Source organism: Erpetoichthys calabaricus, chromosome 4, assembly GCF_900747795.2.
Source record: "Erpetoichthys calabaricus chromosome 4, fErpCal1.3, whole genome shotgun sequence".
In the NCBI taxonomy this organism is placed as follows: domain Eukaryota; kingdom Metazoa; phylum Chordata; class Cladistia; order Polypteriformes; family Polypteridae; genus Erpetoichthys; species Erpetoichthys calabaricus.
Genome location: NC_041397.2, coordinates 53,197,132 through 53,222,596, shown reverse-complemented (window position 1 = coordinate 53,222,596; position 25,465 = coordinate 53,197,132). Strand labels below are relative to the sequence as shown.

The window sequence follows — 25,465 nt, the reverse complement described above, 5'->3', positions numbered from 1 at the left end:
GAATTGGATTATGCAGGTTTAAGAATATCATGTTATTCATATACACATATACAAATATACAGGACTGTGGTGCAAAATATCACTTTGTTTGCCTCTTCAAAACAGCACACCACAAACTCCTCACCTAATGTCCCAGACAACACAGCATCAATAAGCTGACTAATTGTTCTAACTATGCAACGCTAGGGATGTTTGAAGTCTACCAGAAAAGAGTTACTCGATAATACCCAAGAATGACACACTTTAAAAGAACAACACCTCTTTAAATTGTACTCAATGTGGGAGAAAGTGCATTATTGGCAAGAATCCTGTTTACTACTTGGGGACCTACTTTAAAAAAAATAATCAAATGCAACTGCTGTCCTACTCTTACTTAACAAAAATGTGAAGTAAACTAGTTGTTCTGAATCAAGGCAAAATTCTGTGCTCCTCAGTTCAATGTTCTAAATTGTTATAGCCATATAACTAGGTCAGAGCACTTCTGAAATAGCAAGGCTTTTGGGGTCCTCACAGTCAGCTGTGGTGAGTACCTACTGAAAGTATTCCAAAACAAATGTTGGATGGTCAGTACTCATCAATGTGACAAACCATTGGAGGCAATCCTGTCTGGTATGAACAGAAGGGCAACCGTGACACAAATGGCATTAAATAATATTAATGATGGTTACGGGAGTAATATGTCATAACACACAGTGCATGGAACCTGACTGCTTATAAGATGACGTGGCCACATTTCAGTCAAAATGCCCATGCTACCCCTGTCCTATATAGAAAATGCCAATGATGGGCACACGAGCAAAGGAACTCAACCTTTGTCCGATGAATGCCGTTTTCTGTTGCATCATGTGGAGGGATGGATTCGTGTGCACAGTTTACCTGGGAAAGAGATGGCACCAGTATTTACTGTGAAAAGAAGACAAGTCTGAAGGAAGTGAAATGCTTTGGGCACAGTTCTGCTGGGCAACTCTGGGCCCATGCATTCATGTGGATGTTAATTTGACACGTTCCACTTACAGTACCTAAACACTGCTGCAGACCAGATACACCCCTTCAAGGCAATAGCATTACCTGACAGAAATAGAATCTTTCCACAGAATGTTGAGCTCTGCCACACTGCAAAGATTGTTTGGGAATGGTTTAAGGGGTATAATGAAATCTTAATCTAATAGAGTATCAGTGCAATATGTTGAAGCAAGAAGTCCAAACTATGGCGGCTCCACCTCAAAAATTATTGACATTAAAGGATCAACTGCCTTGTCCTGGTGCCAGGTACCATAAAACACCTTCAGTCCATGGCTTTATGTGCTGGAGGAGCAGAAGCATTATAGGCAGATGTTAGCAATGTTATGGCTCATCAGTGTGTACAGTAAATGTTTCTTCATATACACTATTTGTATTTTCTATTTGAATATTATATGATGTTCATTTGTTTTTTTATAATATACTATGGGCTTTATTTTAACAAGACTGTAACTGTGTACAGAAATCTTGACTTGTAAATGGCACTGCTCTATATAAAATAAATTACACTACAACAAACTACATCTGGAATATTATACTATATTCAAGACATTAACAGTGCTAGACAAAGTCTAGAGAAGAGTAACTAGACACATTCAAGGAATGAAAGTCAAAAGCTATTAGCAAAGCTGAACTGATTAATCTTTTCAGCACAGGCAAATCAACTTGAAGACGGCACATGAAGAGACATCCAAATATTATACAATATTTCTAAATACAAATAACTGCAGATGCATAGAAACATTATTGTGGCAGTGGGTATGAAAAGCCCACACAGAACAGACATGAAACTAAACAAAGCAAAAAAAGTTAGGTGGCAATGCTTCTTAGTGTAGCATTGGCCCACCTGTAACTGCTATGTGATTTTTCATGTCTTAAACACATATCATTTGAATTTTACTGTTATTTAATCTTTATCCAAGAATTTATTCGCTTCCTGTTTTATGTTGCATATGTTTTATTAAATTCTTAAATGTGATGCCAAGAAAGGGATATTTAAAAGTATTGTGAATTCTTATTTCAAAATATATGCAAAAGTTAATTCATATGAAAGTTCAGAGAACTCATTTTAAGAACAATATAAGACTAACAGAATTAAACAACAAATAAACCTGTACATTAGACAAATGAAATGACTACAATCTTACTGAATTAAACAAGCAAAAGCAAAAATACCTCAGCTAGAACTTCTATGATATCCCCAATCTTCAGCTCGAGTTCATCTTCATTTTGAGGGGTGTAGCTGAAAGCCACTTTACATCTTCTTTTTCTAATTTTATCACCTATTAACAGAAAAATCAAGTGGACACAATTTTAAAATGTATTTTACATATGAAAGAGCATTAAAACAAAACAAGAAAAAAATCATATAAGGTACAAACAATAACATTTGTAAATATTACAGAAGCTAATATTGTCAAATCCAAAAAGGACACAGACTGTTCAAATGCCAGATGTAAAAGTTACTTAACTACACATTAAATACAGACAAATTCAAAAAAAGAATGGACCAGTAGCAGGTTAAAAAAATAAAAAAGGATATTATAGCAATGTATGAGAAATAGAACATTTTCTAGAATGAGCTAACTACAGTTAAACTATAAACTGTTTACTTTAAATTTGTCTTAGACCTTCTGGCCAGCTTGTGCACCCGGGTAAAGCTTGCATTATCCAAAAGACATGGGTAAAGCTGGAATTAAATATGAGTTTCTAACTTTACCCTGGTAATCTTAGGTTTATTCACCTGGATAAAGCCCTGTTGTAACAAAATGTTATTTCCAATTCCAGTTTTACCCAGGTCTGCTGGATAACACGAGCTTCACCCGGGTAATGCAAGGTTTACCCAATTTTTGGGCTTTAATCGTAACATATGCATTGATCAGCACTGTTATGTAAATTCAGTTTTTTACAAAATGGACCTCTGCCCTTATTTATTTTGACCATTCTGATCATTTGTAATGGACTGCTCTGATGAATGCCCCCTCTTCAGAATTTTGCTGTTAAGAGTAAACAAAGAACACCATGGATAAGTTTTCCTCCTGCCTGATTACTAGCTCAAAGAAGAATTATCAGGCTTGTCTTGTAGACACTAAGTTTCTTTAATTAACATGTTTGATTCTACCACACTTGTCCTGCATTCTCATCTAACTTTAACCATACAGTCCACCATTGAGATGCCCTGGATCACAATGTTTGGAGAAGTGATCTTCTAGCCACCAATGACAAGCAACTCTGTCAGGCCTTTTTACAGAATGAGTTACCAAACTACAATTGTACAATAACCAGCTCACTAGATGTATGTGTTAAAGGTGGATGGTCACGAGAAGCAGTCACACAACATATGGAAGGAACGGAAAACACCTGTTGATAATGCACAGTATATTGCTGCAATGAAGGTCGACATTTCAGGTCAACGATAAGTGTTGCCTTCATTTTACCATCAACATATTTAAACAAGTTAAATTTGAGTTTTCAAGGGGGTTTACAGAGTGCATTTTCATGGTATAATGTAAATAGTATTTCAATCCAAACTAAAAATATATAATTGTTAATAAGTAAATTGGGCATGTGGACATCTTTTTAAAATGTAGAGTTTTAAAACTAGGGTAAACAGCCTACATTATGCATCCTAAACATTCATTTTACTATAAAAACTGTACAGATATAGAATTATTCTTTCCAATATTGTGACACTTCTGTTGTCTTAAGATACCTGAACAAGTCTCCCAGTCTTTTTACATTACAAAAGAATCAAATGGCTTTGTTTTTCTCCAGAATTCTCATAAAAACAAAACTGAACTAAAAAACTTTCTATGATCAGCTTTGTTGGAAGTTTAATTGATCAGAGAGGTTACAGGAGTGTATTCTGAATTAAATACATACAAGATAACAACTTTTTCCATTCTTGCCCAAAAGTAATACAGAATCGCCATGGGCACAATCTCATGACTGGATATCATACAGAGTTGCCATACCACATTTTCATGAAAAAAATGTATACTTTAACTTTGTCTGGAAGAAGCAGCCATCACAAGCAAATGGAACATATATTGGGAATCAAGTCCATTTGACCTTTTAAAAAAGTGTGATTGTGTACCCACAAAATTATTAAAATTTACTGCTTGTACAGCCTAGCATTGTTTAATATCAGTCCTGTCTTGATAATACTAAGTTTTACCATTGTATGTTTAAATGAAAAAAACAAAATAGGTAAACAAAAATAATGCAAAATCCCTCTTAAATGGAGGAGTTGTATCTGTCAGAAAACATGGGGGAATATTGATTGACAATGAAAAAATTACTCATTTTAATATTCCTTGATATTCTTTCCTTATGTTCCTAAATGTTTAATTCCACAATAGATGAAGTTTTAGGACACAAATTGTAGTGAAATGGAAAGAGTTGCCACCTTACTGGTCCGCAGTTCTGACTGGATTAATGTTTTTTCTGTATCCATGCTTTTCCACACTCTCCCATTTTCCTCCCACATCTCAAAAACATGTATAGAATGTTAACTACGACACTAAATTATCTGTATGAAGAAGTGTAAATGTGTTCAGGTATGCCTCCCTTGCACCTAAGCATTGTCGGGACTGGTCTCTAGCCCCTTTGACCCTGAACTAGAATAAGCTACTTTAAAAAAGCAGAAAAGAAAAACTAAGACTGTACTACAAATACTGCAAGAGCCAACCCATCCATATACACAATTTACCCAGTGTATACTATACAGGTATGTAATGTATTGTTTCCCTATGCCTGTGAAGATAAGCATGGTAGAGAAAGTCTGCCAGATTAGAGCATTAAAGAGTTCCAGTAGTACCCATTAGCATAGAGTGCAGAAATGAGCTGGTGGCTAAAGGTTTCCAAGGACATCATGCAACGGAGAGGATGCACGGCACTATCTGTAGATATTATGCCAAAATCTGCCTTTTTGGTATATTTATGTAGTACTAGGGTGTTGTACCGAGTTAGCCATTATGAATGTAGTGAAAAGTCAAGCAAAATGACACCTTTTATTGGCTAACTAAGATTACAATATGCAAGCTTTCGAGGGAACTCAGGCCCCTTCTTCAGGGAAGATCTTGCCTGAAGAAGGGGCCTGAGTTGCCTCAAAAGCTTGCATATTGTAATCATTTTAGTTAGCCAATAAAAGGTGTCATTTTGCTTGGTATATTTATGGTACATTGCCTGCATTTAATAACTATCCTGTTCTTTGGAATGAAAATTAAATCTGTTACTGAGCTAAAGATAAAAGTGAATGTTACACATTTCATACAAATACAACTCTACTTATTCCCTCTTGGTTCAGCCCGATTACAGAGCCTGTCAAAGGCAACAAAAAATAGTTCAAAAACAACCAAGGCCTTGAAGTCCTGCAGAACATGAAACAAAGTTGTTACAAGCAGAAAACCACAAGGGAAGATCAGTTTTCAGCTTAAATGATATTTTGTTTCTAAAGTACTTAAAAGAGTCCCTGTACCTCATGTAAGTAAGGGGGAGAAGTGATCATACAGTTTTACAGGAATATTTACATTAGCATTTCTAAAGATCTCTATTATAAGAAACTTCTTAGGTTACATGGATTTTTTTTATGAATTATACAGTATTCCAACAGAAAGCAGACATGTTAAATTGTGCCTCTATTAAGAAGAAAGAAGGAGAAAGACAATGGTGCTTTTTGGCTTTTATTGAGACACAATGAAACAATTAATTTACACCATGTACTTATCGCAGCCTAACATTACAAAGGCGCTCCAGAAATGTTCCTTTGGTTTTTGTGCTACATATTCAAAACCTTCAGTGTGTAACTGCCACATAACAGAGTAGCCTTTATTGAGTTGTTAAAAAAACTTAATAAAACCCTTTTTTTAATTTGCAAACACCAACAACACAAAAATATACAGAGAAGGAAAGACTGACGATGGATAGATAGATACATACATTTTATATAGCACTTCTCTAGGCACTCCTAGTGCTTTACATAGACATTGGGGAGCCAATTCAACCACCATCCACCTGGATGATGCAAGAGCTACCATTTTTTGCACTAGTTTGCTTGCCACATATTAGCTATTAGATGGTGAAGGGGCAAAAGAGACAGTGAGCCACTTAGTGATAGGGGGATGATTTGGGGGCCAGAATGGACACGGTCATGATGATCAATTTCATTGAGGTACACCCAAATTTTTCAGAGGATGCCCAGTAATTTTTTTATGACCACTAGTGATATACCGATCAATTGGCCACTGATCTACACCAGCCAATAATCACTACAAAAGACTATCAGTAATAGGTAAACTGGCCATTCACAAAAAATGTATTTTTCAAAATCTGCTTTTCTATGCTTTATGGTAATTTATTTGTAGTGCTCCTTTATACAAGATTTTTTTTTTTTTTTTGCTGTGAACTTCCTGTAAACAGAAAGAAGCAAGGCAGACTTTACCAAAGAGACAGAAGACCAGAATATTAGCTTTACATTAAAGAAAATGAAGTAATACGCTGGGAAAGGGAATTGGAAAAGACTTCCCGAACAATTAGATAAACAGCAAGAAAAGCTATTTTAATGAATTCAGAGCTTCTATTTTTCCCCTTAATTAAAACGCATACTGCTAGCCTGAGTTTGGATTGTGAGCAAGCTTGTGTTTAGCACAGCAACTTACATTTTCAATTAGAAAAAGAAGAGATAAAAGAGAATTTGAAATTGTTGCTTAGTAAAAAAATAGGCTTGTAGCTTAAAAGCAAAATGTGTCTATTTTACGTGTAAACCTGTTAAGCATGTTAGCCTCATATCACCTTGATAAACATCTTATGAACATTTAATAGATTGTGGCTTTTTTTTTAAGGAGTTGTACAGTGTCCAACCCTCAACTGCAGATTTTCCATTCATAGGTTCAGTTATCTGTGTTTTGAAGATATTACATAAAAAATTAAAGATTCATAAAATGTAATTAACCACACACTTGCTTGTTGAACTACATCCAGCATCAATGATCTCATTGTTCATTGTTTTTAGCATCACCCGCCACAGCCACTCAGCCAGCTCCCCTCCCACACTTTTCTCTTTATTATGCTACACCATCCACAGCATAAAAATTACCCATGCTTGCAGTATCTCTATAAATATAACTTTTATTCTGCTTAATACATTAAACCCTCACTGTGGAATCGCTTACCAGCATTCTGCCAATTCACTGCCATGCACAGTAGAAAAAAAAATTCTGAGAGGCTACTAGCACAGCAGCAATAATAGGTCTGTGATGCCTTTACATCTCTGGGGGCTGCACTCAGGCTGCACTGATTCTACAAACATGTGTATACTTGGTAACAAGAGGCGAGGGTAAGCCATTGAACCTTATTCATGATGGAGGAGCAAAACTTGCAATTGTTCCTCACAAACATGGAATTCCCAGTAAGTGCAGGTGGTAAGTGCACATTAATTAAGCCCCTGCTTTTTGTACATACTAGTGCTGGGCGGTATACCGGTTCATACCGAAAACCATTTTTTATTTTTGTTATGATATGGATTTTTCTTAAACCGCAACACTGGTTTAAATTGCCTAAACGACGTTCGGAATGTGGCGCAGTGGGAAACTGTTCAAGTGGGGACCTTTTTCACTGCTACACCACTAATCACAGATGTGTTGTGCGGGGGCTCTTTTTCACTGCTACACCGCTAAATAGGTAGTGTAGGTATTGCGCTGTGAAAATGGACAGAAAACATTCCAAAACTGAAGCTGTAGCCGACGATAAAGTTGAACATGATGATACAGAAGAGCTTTTGCCGAAAAAAAGGAGTCGCGTCCATTGCTTGGAGATACTTTGGTTTTAAAAGGACGGATGTGGACCATTATGTTCAAATGTGTAAATACTGTTTCTATACTACTGGATAATACTGCAAGCCAAGTTATACTTGTTTTATTTGTTTTCAATACAGTGTAATGTACCTGGGTACTGTGTAATAGTGTGACGACATGTTGACTTTAATCTCGACGTTTATGACGAGAATAAAGTCGACATGTTGACTTTATTCTCAATATTTCTACTTTATTCTTGCCGTTTATGTCAAGATTAAAGTCGACATGTTGACTTTATTCTCGTAATTTGTCATTAAAGTAGAACATCGTAAACTAAACTTCATCATAAAATGAATATTTACTAGATTTTCTCAAACCCTGTCATAAGTTATATAGCATATTAAATGTTTTGTATTAAGTGTTCCCTGAGCCATGTTAAATTGGTACGTGCTTCTTAAACTGACTTCCTCTTGGATGGCATAATTAAACATGTATAACGAAGATATTTTTAAAGTTCTGAACACTATGTGGGCTAAGTTTATAACTAGTTTTAATTTCACAAAGACGTTTATCATGTGGTGATTGGTTATGTGGAGAAAGAAAAAGGAAGGATAGGAACTGGGGTTTTGTTACGTCAGACAGACAGCACGCGTGCAATAAAGAAAGCCCGCTCAGAAGAACATCCATTGAATTCTGTGTTCGTGTCTCCGACCACCAGATCACAAACCCAACATTTACACAATATTTAAGTTAAACCTTTGCGATACCCATTCATACATCCAGTATTTTTGAGCCTCGTCACACCTGCCATAAAGTTCTTTACACTGAACATACACCTGGGGACCCCTTACTGTGAGGGAGCAGCACTACCGCCTCACTACCGTGCATGTTTAATACCTGCTTTAATGCATTTCATCATGAAAATGATATCAAGTATTTATCTTTGCATTCTAAATTTTCAGATAGCAGAAATATCATGAAGTGAATGGATTCTGTGCGGTGATTGCTGCCAGCGCCTCCTCTTAGTGCGGAGGAAGTCAGTTTAAGAAGCGTAGTGATTAACAACTGGGTCGGGGAACACAACACAAAGCATTTAATGTGCTGCATTAACTTATGACGGGGTTTGAGAAAATGTAGTAAATTAAACATTGATTTTAGGATGAAGTTTAGTTTACGACATTCTGCTTTAATTATAAAATAAACTATGAGAATAAAGTGGAAATGTCGACTTTAATCTCGACATAAGCATCAAAATTAAAGTGGAAGTGTCGAGAATAAAGTCAACATGTCGACTTTATTCTCGACATATAGTTTGTTTTTTTCTTCCCAGTGTCCATATTTTTTTTTCTTCACTGTGGCCCTAATATGATTCCGTAGGGCTATATATCAAATTTTAATACATTAATTCGCCTGCCTCCTCACTCACTCACTCACGTCTGTCCGAAGCCGATTGTGCAGTCGCCTTCTGCGCACGTCTGAAGCCGAATTGTGCAGTCGCCTTCTGCGCAGCTGCCCGAAAAACCTTACGAGACCGACATCTTTGTCTACTAGCATCATAAATGCAAGTTGCAGTTTTATTATTTATGTATATAGCTTAGCTTGAAGCAAGGTCCATATTAATGCAGTTTGCCTAAATGATGGTTCAGTTGGTAAAGATGTCATCACCAAGTTGCACTTGTTTTATTTTATTTTAATTTGGTGAATACTGTGTAATGCACCTGGGCTTGAAGTCTTGAAGTAATAGTGCAACTATCAGTAATAATACTATTACAGTGGAACCTCGAGATACGATCACCTCTGTATACGAGAAATTCAAAATACGAGGAAAGTATGAGCGAAAAATTCAGATCTAAATGCGAGCATTGGCTCGCGTAACGAGCCACGAGCCAGGCTGTGGGTATAGCTCGCGGCTTAGCGAGGGGGCGTGGTAGCAGTTGCGAGCCGTGATCTGCGGTGTCTGCGTTTCTCACTTAAGTGCACAGGTGGGAAACTGCCCACATCCATGATTGTTCCTGTGGCTGATGGGCTGCAGCTGCCATGTCCTCCCCGCATATATAGAGAAGCGCGAGCCGGTTAAGGGGGAGAAGAAGTAAAAGAAAAGAGAGGAGAGAGAGCGCGCAGGCAGGGAGAGCGAGCAAGCGAGTGCAGGCTCGCGTGTAGCTGAACAGTGAGCTGAACAGGCGAGCCAAACAGCTGAAGCAGGACGGTGTAGAGAAGGTCAGCTGCATTAAGAGTGTCTCGCCTGTTGCAGAGCCCGCAGGTGAGACGCTAACAGAGAAGAAGCACCGGGGATTGTCATCTGTTTTTTAAAGACTGCATCCTTTTGACGTTTTAACCTCGTGTTAAAGGATTGTTATTCTTGTGTATTTTAAACCTCCACTTCACAACTGTTTTAAGGATTATTTATTTAAAGATTTATTGAATGCTCTACTGCACTTTGGACACCTGTTTTGATTCTTTTAATCATCAGTTATTATTTATCAGTGTTATTTATTAAAGGTAGACTACAGTATATATAATTTATCAGTGTTATTTGTTAGGAAAATTGATTTTTATGTTAATATATTTGGGGTGTGGAACAGATTAACTGGATTTCCATTATTTTCAATGGGGAAGTTTGTTCTAGATACGAGAAATTCGCTATACAAGCTCAGTGCTGGAACGAATTAAACTCGTATCTAGAGGTTCCACTGTATTTATTTTATTGTTATTATTCATTAGTTATAATATTATGCAGTTTAATGATGGTAAAGCTGTTTAAAAAGTCACTTTAACATGTCAGTGGACAGAGATGATTAACATTAACAGAAAGTATAGTTGGTTTACAAAAAATATTTTCTATTTATTCATTTTCTAAGACATGTTCAGTGCAATACAACTTTTGACAAGCACCTCTGGATATTTTACTAAGTCTAAATGCCTCTTTGGATGGTTGAAAATATGTTGCCAAAATTATAGTTTAAGTTGTTTGCAAAATTTGTTCAATAAAATGGTTCTATATTTTGACTGCAACTGTCATGCAATGTGATTCCTTCTCTTCATTAGTGCCACCCCCTTGAAAACTATCACTTTATGGGGCCATGCAAACCTGTATTAATACTTGTGTGCACATTAAAATGTTTTTTTTTGTACAATGTACAATGCTCATGACAGTGCAATAGGTTATTCTTAGCCAGTCTACTGCAGTAATTGCAGTGGAAAATGTGGTTAAAATCCACTCATGCATGGGAAAAAAAATACCGTCGAATACCTTGAATCCGGGATAATTTACAAAAATACCGTGAAGTAGAATTTTGGTCATACCGCCCACCCCTAGTACACACCATCCATCGCTAATACCGACTGGATGGTTTAGTGAGTCACTCACAGCCTCTGGTGGAGCACCTAGAAAACGATCAAACAGGATTATACAAGGAGTAAAAGAATTAACAAGTTTTCTGTAAGTGAACGTGCAGAAGAATGATTACGGAGCTTTGAGGGACAAGAGCAGAGGGCCGGTGAATCCACCTGACTCCACACCCATGCGCTGGCATCCCACTGGAACCTAGCCCCATTTTTCCCATAGGTTCAATGGTTCTTTTGCATCCGAGTACAGCTTCCCTATCAGATTGTCTGTATATATAGAGTTTGTTATTATTTGCAGATTTCACTCATCTGCAGGGGGCCATGGAAAGGATAAGGGGGCAACTACTGTACTGTTTATTATTTGCTTGTGTGTGTCATATAGTATAAGTTTTGTTAAATAAAATTCATAATAAAAATGGAAACAAAATTAATAATTAGACCTTAAGAATTTGAATGATTAGCTGATACACTGGAGAGAAGAAAAAAAAACAAACAACAACAACAAAAAAAACACCTGCATAAATATAATAAATGTATATTTTAAAAACAAAAAAAGCAGTTGGGCAATTAATAATTAAAAAATTATTCAAAACTGTAAGTGCAAATTATATTTACTTTTATGCAGTTTTTAACTGCCAATATCAATTGATTGAATCAATGTGTGAGAATGTATATACTTTTTTTACCAGACAAATGGTGAAAACAGAAAATTTTTAAATGTGCTAGCTTGTAATTATGAGAAGCATGTTATTTTCTGTTATGCCATATGTAGAATTAGATTTTCATTAGAGACAGGCAGATACTCTAAGAGAGCTGGACAGGGCCGTAGAATGTCCTTAAACTCATCAGCTGGACCGGTATCTGCTCCTTTGGGCAAGTAGGAATAGGACGTGCACTGCCAGAGCCCGACAAAATGACCTCCAGCAGGCTACTAGTGTGAATGTCTCAGACCAAACAATCATAAACAGACTTCATGAGGGTGGCCTGGGAGCCCGACATCCTCTTGTGGGCCCTGTGCTCACTGCCCGGGCACCATGGAGTTTGATTGGCATTTGCCATAGAATAGCAGAATTGACAGGTTCACCACTGGCGCCCTGTGCTTTTCACAGATGAGAGCAGGTTCACCCTGAGCACATGTGACAAACATGAAAGGGTCTGGAGAAGTCGTGGAGAAAGTTATGTTGCCTGTAACATTGTTCAGCTTGACCGTTTTGGTAGTGAGTCAGTGATGGTCTGGGGAGGCATATCCATGGAGAGATGCACAGACCTCTACAGGCTAGACAACAACACCTTGACTGCCGTTAGATATTGGGATGAAATCCTTGGACCCACTGTCAGACCAGAGGTGGGTAGTAACGAGTTACATTTACTCCGTTACATTTACTTGAGGAACTTTTTAAAAAAAATTGTACTTTTAAGAGTAGTTTTACTGCACTATACTTTTTATTTTTACTTGAGTACATTTATGAAGAAGAAACGCTACTCTTACTCCGCTACATTGGGCAACACTCGAATCATTACTTTTTTTCCCCATTAACCCGCGTAGCCGCCACGTATTCTTTAGCTATATCTCCCAAAACCATTTCCCATTCATTCTCTATGGTAGTGCTAAACCACTACTGATGCAGTCTATTTCCTGCCACTTCCGTTTTGGGGGGCGCTGTTCTGCGCTTTTCGCCACTCTGCCTGCCTGCAAGCGTCTGCTTTCATAGATGTGCTGGGGCGTTTATCTTTTTTTTTTTTCTTAAGTAAATCGTTACATTTAAAATGTCGATCCCGGTTATTTCTGTTGACGAATTCATGCTTTCATTGATTACAGCTAATACTGTTATCAAGTGGTCACTATTTTTGCCTGTTGTATACAATCTATCTAGCATCTTTCACATCTATCTCCACTCTCACTGCCACTGAACAGACTGAATCATTTTTCATTTATTTTATTGACATAAATCTCAGATACACACACACATATACTGTATATATACAGTATATAATAAAACTAATATACTGTATTGCTAATGCTGAGATCTATCTGTCTAGTGCAGTGGTTCCCAAAGTTGACTGGGCTCCGACCCACCTAACAAAAACTGCCAAATTCGGGACCCACCTCTTAGCCGTCTTAAAAAGGGGGCATAAAATATTGGTAATGCTCAGATTCCCTAGTAGCGAGTCGCGGAACTACTTAATGGTGTCTTATTTGTTCGGGCTGTTTATTTTGTTTAAAGTATTTTTTTTCATTTGACATTAATTTGTTATCATCACAGACAACATATATTGTACTTTAGCTCACAGTCACTATGGAAATTTAAGCGTCACCAATATGAATGAAGGACTTTTCAAATAAGAAAAAAAAACAACTTTAAGTTACAATTTTTTATTACTTAAATACCTACAAGGACTGTTATTTCAATGAGAAGGGTGTATTTGTTTCCTATTTTTTGTCATTACAGCTTTAGCATCAACTTCAATTTTAGTTACTTTTAATCGCAGTGAGTTTGATACGTCCAATTTATTTCGGTATTTAGTTTTAATGCTGATAATAGCCGAAAATCCGGCCTCACATAGATATGAGGTACTGAAGGGGAGGAGGACTTTTATAGCTTCATCAAACAGGCAAGGATAGTTCCCAGCAACTGAGAGCCAGAATTTCGTTAACTGCTTGCGATTGAAACTATTTTTCAGTGACGTATCTTCTGATAAATCAATGAGTTCTTCACTTGCTTTTGTTGACATACTACTTGGTAGGCGGTCTTGAAATGGGTTACAAATCCAATTCAACGAGTCGAGCTTTTTCATCTCTTCCCCGAAATAGGCATCAAAGTTATTTTTTAACAATGATAAATGAGTGGAAATTGCAGACAGTACGTTCGTCTTTGGCTGCACTTGGTTTTCTATAATAAAAGTTTCAAGAGTTTCAAAACAATCATACTTGCCATCCTCAATACAACTTCTCCACAACATAAGCTTTTTCATAAACGCCCGAATTCTATCGTGGACTGCAAAAATGTCTGATTCGTTTGAACCTTGCAAATACAAATTGAGTTCGTTTAATTTCGAAAAAATATCCAACAAGTATGTGACCTTGAGAATGAATTCTTTGTCCAGTAGAGATTCAATATATTCAGTTTTTCCTTCCAAGTAAATTGTAACTTCATTGCGTAATTCCACTAATCGTGTCAGTACTTTCCCCCTGGATAACCAACGTACCTCCGTATGCAGAAGAAGAGATGTATGAAGACTACCCATTTCTTCACACAGCTTTTGAAATAAACGTGCTTGTAAGGGTTTTGTTTTAATATAATTTACAATTTTCACAGCTGTATTTAGTACTGTTTTGAAATCATTAGGTAATGCTTTTGAAATCAGTGCTTCTCTGTGAAGGCTACAGTGTGTCCACAAAGCACAGGGGCTTTGTTTAAGAACTCTTGTAACGACACTGCTATTTTTCCCGCACATAGCCCGAGCACCGTCAGTGCATATACCGAAACAGTTCTTCCACTGTAAACCTTTCTCTTTTATATAGGAATCAATTACATTGAAAATTTCCTCGGCCGTTCCACGACTAATTGGCTTGCAGAACAAGATATCTTCATGCGCGTCGTTTTGCCATATATAACGCACAAAAACAAGTAGTTGAGATAGGCCTTGCACGTCAGTAGACTCATCTAGTTGTAGCATATAATATTTACTACAAACTACCCTCCGGATTAATTCGTCCTCTGCCCATTCAGCCATTTCGTCGATTCGTCGTGCAACAGTATTATTGGACAGTGGTATGCGCTCGATTTCCTTTACTTCTTTTTCTCCAAACATCGCTCCAACAGCATCTTTAATCGATGGTAACACTAAATCTTCGCCAATGGTATGAGGCTTTCCTGCTCTGGCGATCCTTAAGCTAATGAGGTACGAGGCATATACAGCATTTTCATTAATATTAATGAAATGTGAAACAATATTTTTTGAAGATTTCATATCCAACAATTTTCTTTGAAAAAAATCTACTGGCTTATTCGTAAAATGGGAATGCTTCGTTTCTATATGACGCGTCAACTTACTTGGGCGCATACTTTCGTTCGCTAATATTTCGTAGCAAATCACGCATTGAGGACGCGGATCTATCGTATCATGATTCCAAGTGAATCCTAGTTTTAAATATTCAAGGTCATATTTTCTTACAACTTTCCGTCGTCTCGATTCATGCGAACTCGTTGAGGGAGCTTGGAAGTCAGCCTCAGTGCCACTTTTGTCATTTATAAGAACATCTTCTGTCTTTTCATCACAATCAACCGGCGGCGGCGATGTAGTTTTTGCTATCCGTTTCAACCACTTTTCCATTATTATATTCAAACGTTGATAATTGTTTTTAAAAAGATTATAAGGGCGTACGCTAACGAACACAACACAAGGCGATAAAGAATGTCACAAAAACAAAAGACGTCCGGCTGTTAGCCCGATCGGTCGGAATATCGTCTTATGTTTCAGGGCCCACTCAATATTCGCTCGCGACCCACCAGTGGGTCGCGACCCATAGTTTGGGAAATGCTGGTCTAGTGCATTCTCTGTCTGTTTTCTTATATAGTGCTTTCGCTGTCTGCCTATCATACAGTGAATTCCCTGTCTATCTGTCTTTGTAGTAATAATGGTATTACTTTTTGGTTTCCCATTCTGCCTAGTATATAGTGCCTTTCCTATCTATCTGTCTTATATAATTCCTTTCATGTCTGTCTATCTACCTATCTAGTGGCTTCTCTGCCTGTATATTATTTACTGTATACCCTGATTTTTTCTGACAGTTTTGTATCTATTATACAGTGCCTTCCATATCTATCTGTCTGTCTAGTGATTTTCACATCTATATGTACTCTCACTATCTGCTTGCCTTCCTAAAGTATCTGTTGATTAATAAAATGGCTGTACAATTTTTCATTTAGTAGTGCTTTCTCTTTCTGTCTTTTATACACTGAACTCCCTGTCTATCTATATAGTAATAACAGTAATTTTATCATATAATGCCTTTCCTTCCTTCCTATCTATATATCTATCTCCTTAGCTGTTTTTTTTTATATATCTATTGTACAGTGCTTTCCCTGTTTATTTATATATCTAGTGACTTCTCTGTATGTCTGTCTGTCTGTCTCTCTATTACGCAGTGCTCTGTCTGTCTGTGTGTTATGGATCTTAAAAATAACAGTTATAAGGACACTCGTTCATGTTAATTGCAGTCTCAGTTGTTAAAAAATATTTTAAAAGGAGTATCCCACATGAAAATATAATGATTTCATTAACTGACAGTGCATGCCAATTTATAAATTTAATGTCCGTTTGAGGTTAAAAAGAAAAAAAAAAAAATCACTTTCTCTCCAGCAGGGAATCAAACTCGGGTCTCGGAGGCACAGCAGGCCTGCTGCGCTCTGATTGGCTGAGCAGTCTGTGTCAACTATCCGTGACTGGCCAGTCAAGGTAAACTGAGACTTGTATGTGCACAAGCTGCCTTGTTCTAATGTTATTTTCTATCAGCTGTGCTATTTGAAGGGCAAGTGAATATACAGTATTATACTGTCAGTGTACAGTCAGTATATCTTGTCACTGTAGGTTTGAACTGTTTAAACATTCATGTTACCTACTGTAGGTATTGGCTTCAAAAGCTTTGCTGTGAAAAACTGAGATTTGGAACTGTGTGTTATTTGTGCATCTTTATTTTGTAAAGATGTTATTTATTTTTACTCATTATTTTATTGTTTGGAAATAGCAGAATTTGCACATTATTTTATATTTTTGTCTGTCTTATTACAACATTTCTAAAAAATAAATCATTTATTACGTTCAAACAGTTACTCAGTACTTGAGTAGTCTTTTCACCAAGTACTTTTTTACTCTTACTTGAGTAATTTTTTGGATGACTACTTTTTATTTTTACTTGAGTAATATTATTTTGAAGTAACGCTACTCTTACTTGAGTACAATTTTTGGCTACTCTACCCACCACTGTGTCAGACCCTATGCTGGTGCAGTGGGTCCTGGGTTCCTCCTGGTGCATGACAATGCCCAGTCTCTCATGTGGCGAAAGTATACAGGCAGTTCCTGGAGAATGAGGAAATTGATACCATTGACTGGCCTACACACTCGCCTGACCAAAATCCAATAGAACAACTCTGGGACATTATATTTTGGTCCATCCAACGCCGCCAGGTTGCACCTCAGACTAGCCTGCCGCATCATTTTTTCACTATAAATTTTGGGGTCTTTGAATTCAGCCCTCTGTAGGTTGATAATTTTCATTTCCATCAAACCATGTGGCATCCTTTCATTCCGAACATATTACCCAATCCATATCTGTATAGACATCCAGCAAGATTTTTTTCTCTTTGAGTTCTGATGTGTTTTCAAAGTGTTCCTTTAAATTTTTTGAGCAGTTTATATACACACACACATATATAATTTTTTTTTTTGTTGTTGTTGTTTAGAAATGGTGAAAACTACTTTTTCTTTATTAAGCCTTGTTTCAGATAGGTACATTATAGAAGAAATGAAACAATATCACGGTTTGTGTTTATGAGAAGCATTTTATTTTCTTTTATGCCATATGTATTATGGATAAATGGTTTTGTACATATTTTATTCGTTAAAGTATATACTTTAAGGAAATTTTATTTATTTTAGTACTTTATTGTCACTGAACAACAAGCCTACAGAATTTTATTTTGTTAATAAAAATGAACAGTTAACACCTGTGGTGTTTAATTATAAAAATACGCTTTAATATAGGATATAAGGCTTCTATGCATTTGGTTATGCAGGTTGCTTACTGTAAAATGCTTTAAAGAAAAAAATCTGAATTGGAATATGAAAATCGGAATCAACCTTAAAAAACCTGATTGGAGCATCTTTATATTTTTTGCAAACTGGAAAAAAATGCCACAAACCATCACTCAACACTGTACTCTAAGTTGTAGATTCTTTAGCTCTTTTGGTGTAGCTACTTCAAATAAATACACATACACACAGAGGGAGATTGTAAGGAAAACGTTTAAGAATGAGTCACATACATTCCATACAAAAACACTAACAAGTTAATACTGTCCTTTGTAAAGCAAGGAACTACACTATTTTATTAACACCAACTACGAATTATATTTTAAGGAACCTTCAGGTACTAAACTGAATACCACCATTTAAAATGCTCATTATTAACTAGAGTATATGAGATCAAGCAGGCAGTGATTTTTTTTTCTTTGTTACGCTTGTCTGCCTAGAATACATAAAATCTGCTACTTACATTAAGACACCAACCCCCAGACAAGCTAACATTTTAATTATGTTCTGAAGCATTGCTTTTTCCTACTATTGCTAACCATTGCGGTAAAACAGCTCTGTCAATACTTCCCAAAACTTAAATCTCAAACAATTTATCCACTGATTAGTTGACATGATCAAAGCAATAATTAGACATGCACTTATGTCTTTCAAGAAAGAATAATTAAATAGCCAGGAGTACAAATTCTCGACTCTTTTTGGACAAGTCCACCTATATAAAGAAGCTTTCTGTGACTTGATTCTTTTCCAAAAGGCATCAATTGAGTCATAAACCTTAAAACATGGAGGCCCGTTCTTTCCCTTTGCCACTGAACTCTTGCTCTTCTGGATTTGCCTTGAACAGTAAGAGTTATGTGCCCCCTTTATTATTAGGACTGCTCTGGGCTGAACATTGTGATATGAATAAAACACACTCCAAATCCAAAGAGTTTGGGTGCCGCCTGCAGTTTCAAATCAATGCTTACTTTTCGTACTGAAATTACAATTAGGCAGGAGACCAAGCCAAAAGTATCTTCTACACAAAACAAACATGGTATATGACTGACCTTCATGGGAAATTGCAGGTTAACAATGAGACAGAAACTTTTTCCACTGTGCAAAAAAAGGTTCAAAGAAGCATTTGAAGTCACAAAAATGAGAAGCCATAAAGGCATATATTTAGAAATATATCAATCAGCTTTGCTGGAGACCCAGGACCCTGAAATTCAAAACTACATTCAGCTCAACAGACAACAATGACAACTAAAAAAGAGCAGAGTGTCTGAACACATTTCTAATGCATGCTAATACAGGATAGTGAATTAAGTCACCAGTGGATGCATTAGGTTATGGATAAAATAATCACTGCAGATGACAGCAAGAGAGAAAAAAGCGCTGATCTGGGCCTGAAAACATTCTAAAATTTATAGACAGAGAGGAAGCAGTTCCAGACATGACAACCACGATGGTCTTAGCAATCATACTACTGACATTGTACCTGTGTATTTCTCAAAGGGAACCTTTCTTTTTTTTTCTTAAAGTACATAAACTCTTTAACTGCAAGAGATTGCATTTCAAAAACTGCTGACAGTAAGTATAATGTCACACACAGTTAATAATAATAATAATTCTTTGCATTTATGTAGCGCTTTTCTCACTACTCAAAGCACTCCGCAAATGCAATTGCAGATTAAGGGCCTTGCTTAAGGGCCCAACAGAGCAGAGTCCCTTTTTGGCATTTACGGGATTCGAGACAGAGGTTGATTTTTTCTTTACCTTTAAACTAAACAAATATTACAACTTAAATATTTGTGCTCTTGGGCAGAAAGTCAACTGTTTTGTTTGTGATTTTGTTTATCTAGTACATGCCTATTCATTAAACTATAAATATATATTGCTACTATAATACTTTTTTCTGCATAAGAGGCATTCCCTCATACATTAATAATAATGCACATTCAGTTACTTTATAAACTTTTTTTTTTTTGTTTGTTTTTTAAACTTTCTGTTTAGTACAACATAAATTAAGCAATATTTTGGGCAAGTACAAAAGAAACTAAGCGTAGAAGCCTTTTCCAGTCCTTAAAACTTCATAAGCCAGGCACTTCGCAGTCAGTAAATAAATACTGAAACAGCAGAGGGTGCTGTTGGTTTTACTGTCACACTCTGAATAATGCCAAGAGAGGCACAGATATTGTTCCTGTCAGTTGGGATTACCTGTCCATTCCAAGGACCACACAAAAGATCACCTTTATCACTTACAGTCTCTCTCTTTCACCAAACCCCAGTTTCATTGTTTTCCGATCTGTCAGTTAGCCTTTGCCCCAACTTTCCACTCAAATCTAGACTCAGTGAGCCCCCTATTGTCCCAACACCTCTGCTCTCTGGACTAGAGTCTCTCAAGCAGCCTCCAGGAAATACTATAAACTATGGTATTTATTTAAAGTATTTATCTGAAATCAAAGAGGCATGAACAGCACACTAGGTCATGTGAAAGATCCAAAAGATGACCAAAAATAGGATGTATTCAGGTGTTTGAATCCAGAATCCTAAATCCAAAATTCTTCCCTTCCCAGTATACCCACTTTGAAATTAATGAGACCATCACAAACTCAAGAATATACCTTCTTGTTCTAAAGTGAAGAGAATGAGTAAAAAGATTTACATAAGAATAATGACATGCGGTGTCAGAATAAAACGGTGTCATATCAGACTGAGTAACTGCTAATGTAAACATTTCTTAAAATAAAGGTTCATTTAAACTACACAATAAAGTCACAGAGATTCCACGTTAAAAATACAAACATCAAACCAAGTGGAGACAGCGTGAGTGAAGATTTGTGCAGGACTGAAAAAATGTCTTGACATATACATTTCAAATCCACAGGAGATAACGAGGCACGCACTTGTGTTTCCCCAGGATGATGAATGTAAATTAAAAATCCAGAAAGCACAGTGTTTCTTGAGTATCAGATGAAACAATGAAACCAGCGTGATCTGATTTAGATCTCTCCTGAATGTAAAATGACAGGAAAATCCAGAATCATAAAATATCAAGAGTTACTTGCGTATAAAGGATGTCCTTATGTACAGTGATCCCTCGCTATATCGCGCTTCGCCTTTCGCGGCTTCACTCCATCGCGGATTTTATATGTAAGCATACTTAAATATATATCGCGGATTTTTCGCTGCTTCGCGGGTTTCTGCGGACAATAGGTCTTTTAATTTCTGGTACATGCTTCCTCAGTTGGTTTGCCCAGTTGATTTCATACAAGGGACGCTATTGGCAGATGGCTGAAAAGCTATCCAGCTAACTTTCTCTCTCTCTCTCTCTCTCTCTCTCTTGCGCTGACGTAGGGGGGTGTGAGCAGGGGGGCTGTGTGCAGCTGCTTCCTGAAGGACAGGCTGCACGGAGCTTCGCATACTTAAAAGCTCAAAGGGCACGTATTGATTTTTTTTATCTGTCTCTCGCTATCTCTCTCTCTCTCTCTCTCTCTTCCTGCTCCTGACAGAGGGGGTGTGAGCTGCCGCCTTCAACAGCTTTGTACCGGCGGTGCTTCGCATACTTAAAAGCCGTATTGATTTTTTTTTTGACTGCTTGCTTTGCACTCCTTTGAAAAGGAAGATATGTTTGCATTCTTTTAATTGTGAGACAGAACTGTCATCTCTGTCTTGTCATGGAGCACAGTTTAAACTTTTGAAAAAGAGACAAATGTTTGTTTGCAGTGTTTGAATAACGTTCCTGTCTCTCTACAACCTCCTGTGTTTCTGCGCAAATCTGTGACCCAAGCATGACATTCTAAAAATAACCATATAAACGTATGGTTTCTACTTCGCGGATTTTCCTACTTCGCGGGTGGCTCTGGAACGCAACCCCCGCGATGGAGGAGGGATTACTGTATTGCTCTTTGCACAACTTTTCATATATTTCAAATAAATATCCTTATAAAGCTGGGTAGGATGGTGTGATGTGTTGTTCACAGGAAAACCTTTACTTGTAGGTAATTAAACCAGTTGTTCTTACAGCGTTATGTCGAATTGTGAATCAATTGCATGGCATATGGGAAAGGGAGAATGTCTGTTCAAAATGGCACAGTACCATCTGCACTAGACACTGTACTTCACCAATGTGCCTACTTCAAAAGTGGGCAACAACAATAACTCAAAAAAGGAGTGCTTTTATTGGCATGTGTGTGAAGGAGGCTGAGCATCTGAATCTAAAAGGCAAAATGAAGAATTCAATAGTGTGAAAAAAGGTTAAACAAAAATGGCAAAAAAACTCTTGAATATTATTTGCATAGAAACATGACCATCTCATAAGCAATCCTGAAGTAAGCTGATTGTGCTATGACGTTTGCTGTTCTTGATATGACAGGCTCACACAGGTACTGAACCCAGCCAGGCAAACCACAGGCTGCACAAGAGCAAAGTTGCAACATAAGCTTACTTTTTCCTGCCATGCAAGCTGTAACCTAAATATTATCAGGCAATAATCTGTAGAATGAGACAAAACACACATTGTCAAGTTTACTGTTAGGCAAGGAGGTTCAGAAAATATTTTTTGCCCAGGAATTTTACAAAAATATTTGGGAAAAGCAAATTCTGAAAACTCTTGATCCTACAGAAAATATTACAAATGGGTCATTCAATGTTTAAATTGACAAAAGTATAAAAAATGTTAACATTATACTAAGTTATTGTCTGTTATACCTGTATTTTTATCACTCTTTAATTTAATATTGTTTTTTATCAATTTGCTGCTGTTGAAGTATGTGAATTTCCCCTTGGAATTAATAAAGTATCTACAGTGCATCCGGAAAGTATTCACAGCGCATCACTTTTTCCACATTTTGTTATGTTACAGCCTTATTCCAAAATGGATTAAATTCATTTTTTTTCCTCAGAATTCTACACACAACACCCCATGATGAAAACGTGAAAAAAGTTTACTTGAGGTTTTTGCAAATTTATTAAAAATAAAAAAATTGAGAAAGCACATGTACATAACTATTCACAGCCTTTGCAAAGAAGGTCAAAATTGAGCTCAGGTGCATTCAGTTTCCCCTGATCATCCTTGAGATGTTTCTGCAGCTTAATTGGAGTCCACCTGTGGTAAATTCAATTGATTGGACATGATTTGGAAAGGCACACACCTGTCTATATAAGGTCCCACAGGTGACAGTTCATGTCAGAGCACAAACCAAGCCTGAAGTCAAAGGAATTGTCTGTAGACCTCTGAGACAGGATTGTCTCAAGGTACAAATCTGGGGAAGGTTACAGAAACATTTCTGCTGCTTTGAAGGTCCCAATGAGCACAGTGGCCTCCATCATCCGTAAATGGAAGAAGTTTGAAACCACCAGGACTCTTCCTAGAGCTGGTCGGCCATCTAAACTGAGCGATCAGGGGAGAAGGGCCTTAGTTAGGGAGGTGACCAAGAACCCGATGGTCACTCTGTCAGAGCTCCAGAGGTCCTCTGTGGAGAGAGGAGAACCTTCCAGAAGGACAACCATCTCTGCAGCAATCCACCAATCAGGCCTGTATGGTAGAGTGGCCAGACGGAAGCCACTCCTTAGTAAAAGGCACATGGCAGCCCGCCTGGAGTTTGGTCTGATGAGACAAAGACTGAACTCTTTCGTGTGAATGCCAGGCGTCACGTTTGGAGGAAACCAGGATCCGCTCATCACCAGGCCAATACCATCCCTACAGTGAAGTATGGTGGTGGCAGCATCATGCTGTGGGTATGTTTTTCAGCGGCAGGGACTGGGAGACTAGTCAGGATAAAGGGAAAGATGACTGCAGCAGTGTACAGAGACATCCTGGATGAAAACCTGCTCCAGAGCGCTCTTGACCTCAGACTGGGGCGACGGTTCATCTTTCAGCAGGACAACGACCCTACACACACAGCCAAGATACCAAAGGAGTGGCTTCAGGACAACTCTGTGAATATCCTTGAGTGGCCCAGCCAGAGCCCAGACTTGAATCCGATTGAACATCTCTGGAGATATCTTAAAATGGCTGTGCACTGACGCTTCCCATACAACCTGATGGAGCTTCAGGGGTGCTGCAAAGAGGAATGGGCGAAACTGGCCAGGGATAGGTGTGCCAGGCTTGTGGCATCATATTCAAAAAGACTTGAGGCTGTAATTGCTGCCAAAGGTGCATCGACAAAGTATTGAGCAAAGGCTGTGAATACTTATGTACATGTGATTTCTCAGTTTTTTTATTTTTAATAAATTTGCCAAAACCTCAAGTAAACTTTTTTCACGTTGTCATTATGGGGTGTTGTGTGTAGAATTCTTAGGAAAAAATGATTTAATCCATTCTGGAATAAGGCTGTAACATAACAAAATTTGGAAAAAGTGATGCGCTGTGAATAATTTCCGGATGCACTGTATCTATCTATCTATCTATCTATCTTTTTCTGAACTAGGAACAACTGCTTGACTTAATTTGATTACACAGCTTTTATCTTTATGAATTTTCACAGTTTTGAAGACCCAGTCTGTGGTGACATTTAAACATTCACTGCTAGTCCTAACATTCTATCATCTCCTCAGTTATTCCAAGTACAACTTATTTCAGCCTACAGAATGGAGTGTGACTCCATTCAATCAAAGTTTTAGTCATTCTAACAGTTGATGCTGCATTTGCATGGTGTGGTTCAGTCAAATTGACACCTGTGCTACTAATATGTCTTCTCACAATATCTCGAGCATCATGATTCCAAAAAAGATATTCAGTGAAAGGAAAATGTCTTGTTAGAGTATGTTTTTATAGCTAATGTATCATTATTAAAATAATATTAAAATTAAAATATTAAGGCTAATATTATTATTATTATTATTGTTGTTAAAATAATTCCGTCAGTATCCATGTACTTTGATGTTATCTGAACAAAAATTGGGATAATTTCTTGGTGCCAGGGATTGCTTAAAGATGCTTCTTTTAAATTAATGGTAATTGCTTACATTATGAAAATTCAGCTTATGACAGGTGTTGTGGGAATGACGTTCGCAAAGTGGGTTAAGTCTGTATAATAAGGACTTGTGTGCGGACTAACAGACAACTAAATCCTTTGGATCATTACAATTCTGAAACAGTATCTTGTACAATAAATGATGTCTGTGTGGACTGGAGGTCTTTACAATTGCTTATTGAAATTCTTATTTCTAAAACTGGAGACTAGCCAGATAGCTCTAAAGCAAGAGCAGGGGTAAAGATAATTGCTTCCATGTGGAAAAAAAACATCCTGGAAAAACTGTAACATATAATTATTTTTAAAAGTTGTCTGCTGGCAGCACTCTAAACTAGAATGCAGAGTCTATGGTCCATAAAAATTAAAAGAGAAATCATTGGACACCGGGTGTCATTGTTGCATATCATTTTTGAAAAAAGTGTTAAAAAATTGAAAATCTGGAATATTTCAAAAATATTTAAAAAATGTTTTGAAGAATAAGAACCTCAAATTTTTTCACAGGTTAAAATTAATGTCTAACCAGGTACAGTATTTACA

General features: G+C 37.1%; 1 protein-coding gene across 2 annotated transcripts in view; it reads right to left on the bottom strand.

Moving 5' to 3' along the window:
• sh3kbp1 (SH3-domain kinase binding protein 1) overlaps window positions 1-25,465 on the bottom strand; it is a 370,773-nt gene that overhangs the window by 183,944 nt on the left and 161,364 nt on the right. For both annotated transcript variants that reach the window (XM_051926913.1, XM_051926912.1), the window contains exon 4: window positions 2,197-2,303. In XM_051926913.1, coding sequence (XP_051782873.1) covers window positions 2,197-2,303 — 107 coding nt within the window. The remainder of the gene's footprint in view (window positions 1-2,196; window positions 2,304-25,465) is intronic.